The 2,686-nt window shown below is 35.3% G+C and overlaps 1 protein-coding gene across 1 annotated transcript in view; it reads left to right on the forward strand.

Moving 5' to 3' along the window:
- LOC106882954 (LHFPL tetraspan subfamily member 6 protein) overlaps positions 1 to 2,013 on the forward strand; it is a 314,434-nt gene extending 312,421 nt beyond the window's left edge. Inside the window, exon 2 of the mRNA XM_052974821.1 lies at positions 1,805 to 2,013. Coding sequence (XP_052830781.1) covers positions 1,805 to 1,998 — 194 coding nt within the window. The 3' untranslated portion in view covers positions 1,999 to 2,013. The remainder of the gene's footprint in view (positions 1 to 1,804) is intronic.
- The last annotated feature ends 673 nt before the right edge of the window (positions 2,014 to 2,686 follow it).

A 2,686-nucleotide genomic window follows, 5' to 3' on the forward strand; every position in this document is an offset into this window, starting at 1 on the left:
ATATGGATTTAACTAACTCTCTTTTCTTCTATCCTCCAACTGATATATAAAAATTATAGACCTCACTAAAATGTTGTAAGACTATTGAATTAATGAACATTTTACTTCTTTTTTCCTTTCCTTTCCTTTCCTTACACACACACACACACAAACACAAACACACACACATGCACACTCACACACACACACACTCACAAACACACACACAAACAAACAAACAAACACACATACACACACAGACACACACACACACACACACACAAACAAACAAACACACATACACCATATACACTCACACACACACACATACACCATACACACACACACACACACAAACAAACACACACTTAAAGAAAAAAGTTACATACAAAATCCTTTGTCTTTATATTCTAATTCTTTCTTTTTTCTTTTTATTTCTTGATAAAAAGACACTTGCTGCCACAAAATCTCATCGACAACAAATTACAAATCTGCCATTATAAACAGTATTAATTGCTAATTAATTAGTATAGTAGGGATTAACCATATCAACTTCCAAGTGTCCTCGTGTGAACTCTAAACCATGGCTGTCGGCTTCCAAGAGATACGTTGTGACAAAACTGTCAATTGTTTTAGTCTTATCTTAATCTCCCTTCTCAAGTCAAGAGTGCTAAGTTACTTGTCTGAAGTAACTTAATCTCTCATGGGGGTTTTCTTCATTTCTACAACAAACAGAAACACATGTAAAACAGGATGTAAATATATATTGCGAAGATATAAATTCTTTTGTTTCCAAAATCGTTATAATCAGCTACATATAACGTACCCTGGTGGCTGCGTTTTGAAAGGGCAACACTCTATTTTCTGGTATGCAAGTTGAATTTTTTTAGACTAAAATTTAGAGCTAGCTACATGTAATATACCCTAGTGACTGGATTTTGTAAGGGAGACACTCTATTTTCTGGTATGCAAATTTAATTTTTTTTAGACTAAAATTAACAGCCAAATAAAGGGTAGGTTGACTTATACACCAAAACGATTCTGAAGGATCAAAAATTTCTTGTGAAGTGCAGCAGGATTTGGGAAGATAGGGACAATGTTTTAAAAGTTTATATTATATGTTACACTATATTCTATGTTGAATTGTATGCCAAAAAATACAGTAATCACTTCTAGATCAAACATAGTGAGATTAGAAGATCGTAAAGCAATGAAGATGTACAGAATATACATATTTAATATTTTTCTTCATCTTACTCATTACAAAGATCTTAACATTTCTAGTCATTGGTGATCATGGTACAGCACCATTTCATTCTTATTTGAAACTGTCAGCATGACATAAGACAAATAAAATAAATTAAATTAACTCTTTACTCTGTACTAGCTGACCATGTGCCATCAATAATGATGGCTAAATGTGAAATTGTATATATAAATACGGTACATAACAATCTCACATACAACTATTCACATACTTCATCTATCTGTCATTTTTCTTCTTCTGTCTGTCACTTGCCTTCATCTCTCTGTCTTCACTCTGTATCTGTCTGTCTATTCTCTTCATCTGTCATTTCTCTTCATCTATCTATCATTTATCTTCATCTGTCTCTTGTCTTCACCTATCTGCCATGTCCTCATCTATCTGTCATTCATCTTCAACTCTCTGTCTTTTGTCTTCAACTATCTGTCAATTTTGTCTTCATCTATCTGCCGTTTATCTTCATCTACTTGTCTTTTGTCTTCATCTATCTGCCTTCTGCATTAATTAGACATATAAACGAGTCCATATACTAAACTTCAGTTTCCTTTCTGTTTTCTCTAGGAATGTTGATTGGAGGTGGAGTAGCCATTTACCCCCATGGCTGGGACAGTCTTGAAATCCAGCAAGCCTGTGGCAACACGTCTGATTCATACCATTTAGGTAAGTTCTTACTCTTATTTCTCACTCTTATTTCTACACCCAATCATTCAGTCACCATCAATCATTACCTCACAGGGTCTGTCTACCCTATGTGAAAGGCCTCTCTGGAAAGATACAAAAGATATGCGGCCCATATGACATCTGGACAGTATTCAAGAGTAATACAACACTTCGCAAATATCTCTTTCGAGTAAAACCGGCAATAGAAGAGAATATGACCAAAAACTGCATGTACTCCATCCCATGCAGCTGTGGTAGGTTATAGAAAGGCGAAACATGAAGAGGAACATCGCTAAGCTGTGACATGAGGAGATATTGATAAATCAGGTATAGCTGATCATGTATGGAAAAATGGAGACCATCTTCCCCTGTGGGATGAAGTTAAAATAATAGACAGAGAACACCACTGGAAAATACGAAAACTAAAAGAAGCAGCACAAGTGCTAGGACATAAAAACCTTTTAAGCAGACCGAGTGCAGATATGAACAGCATATGGGAACCGGTATTAAGGAAGGGTAGGAAAATATTAGATTTATAAGCCCTAAAATTCACTCCATAATTGCCCACAGGCATAGTGGTTAAGAGCACAGGTTACTAACCCTAAGATTCCGAGTTCAATTCTAGGCAGTGACCTGAATAATAATAATAATAATAATAATAATAATAATAATAATAACATTGAAAAATACCTTAGGAATGAGAACCAATGACAACGGCGACAACAACAATGACGGCGACAACAACAATGACGGCGACAACAACAATGACGGCGACAACAACAA

This window comes from Octopus bimaculoides, chromosome 19 (genome assembly GCF_001194135.2).
Source record: "Octopus bimaculoides isolate UCB-OBI-ISO-001 chromosome 19, ASM119413v2, whole genome shotgun sequence".
Classification (NCBI taxonomy): domain Eukaryota; kingdom Metazoa; phylum Mollusca; class Cephalopoda; order Octopoda; family Octopodidae; genus Octopus; species Octopus bimaculoides.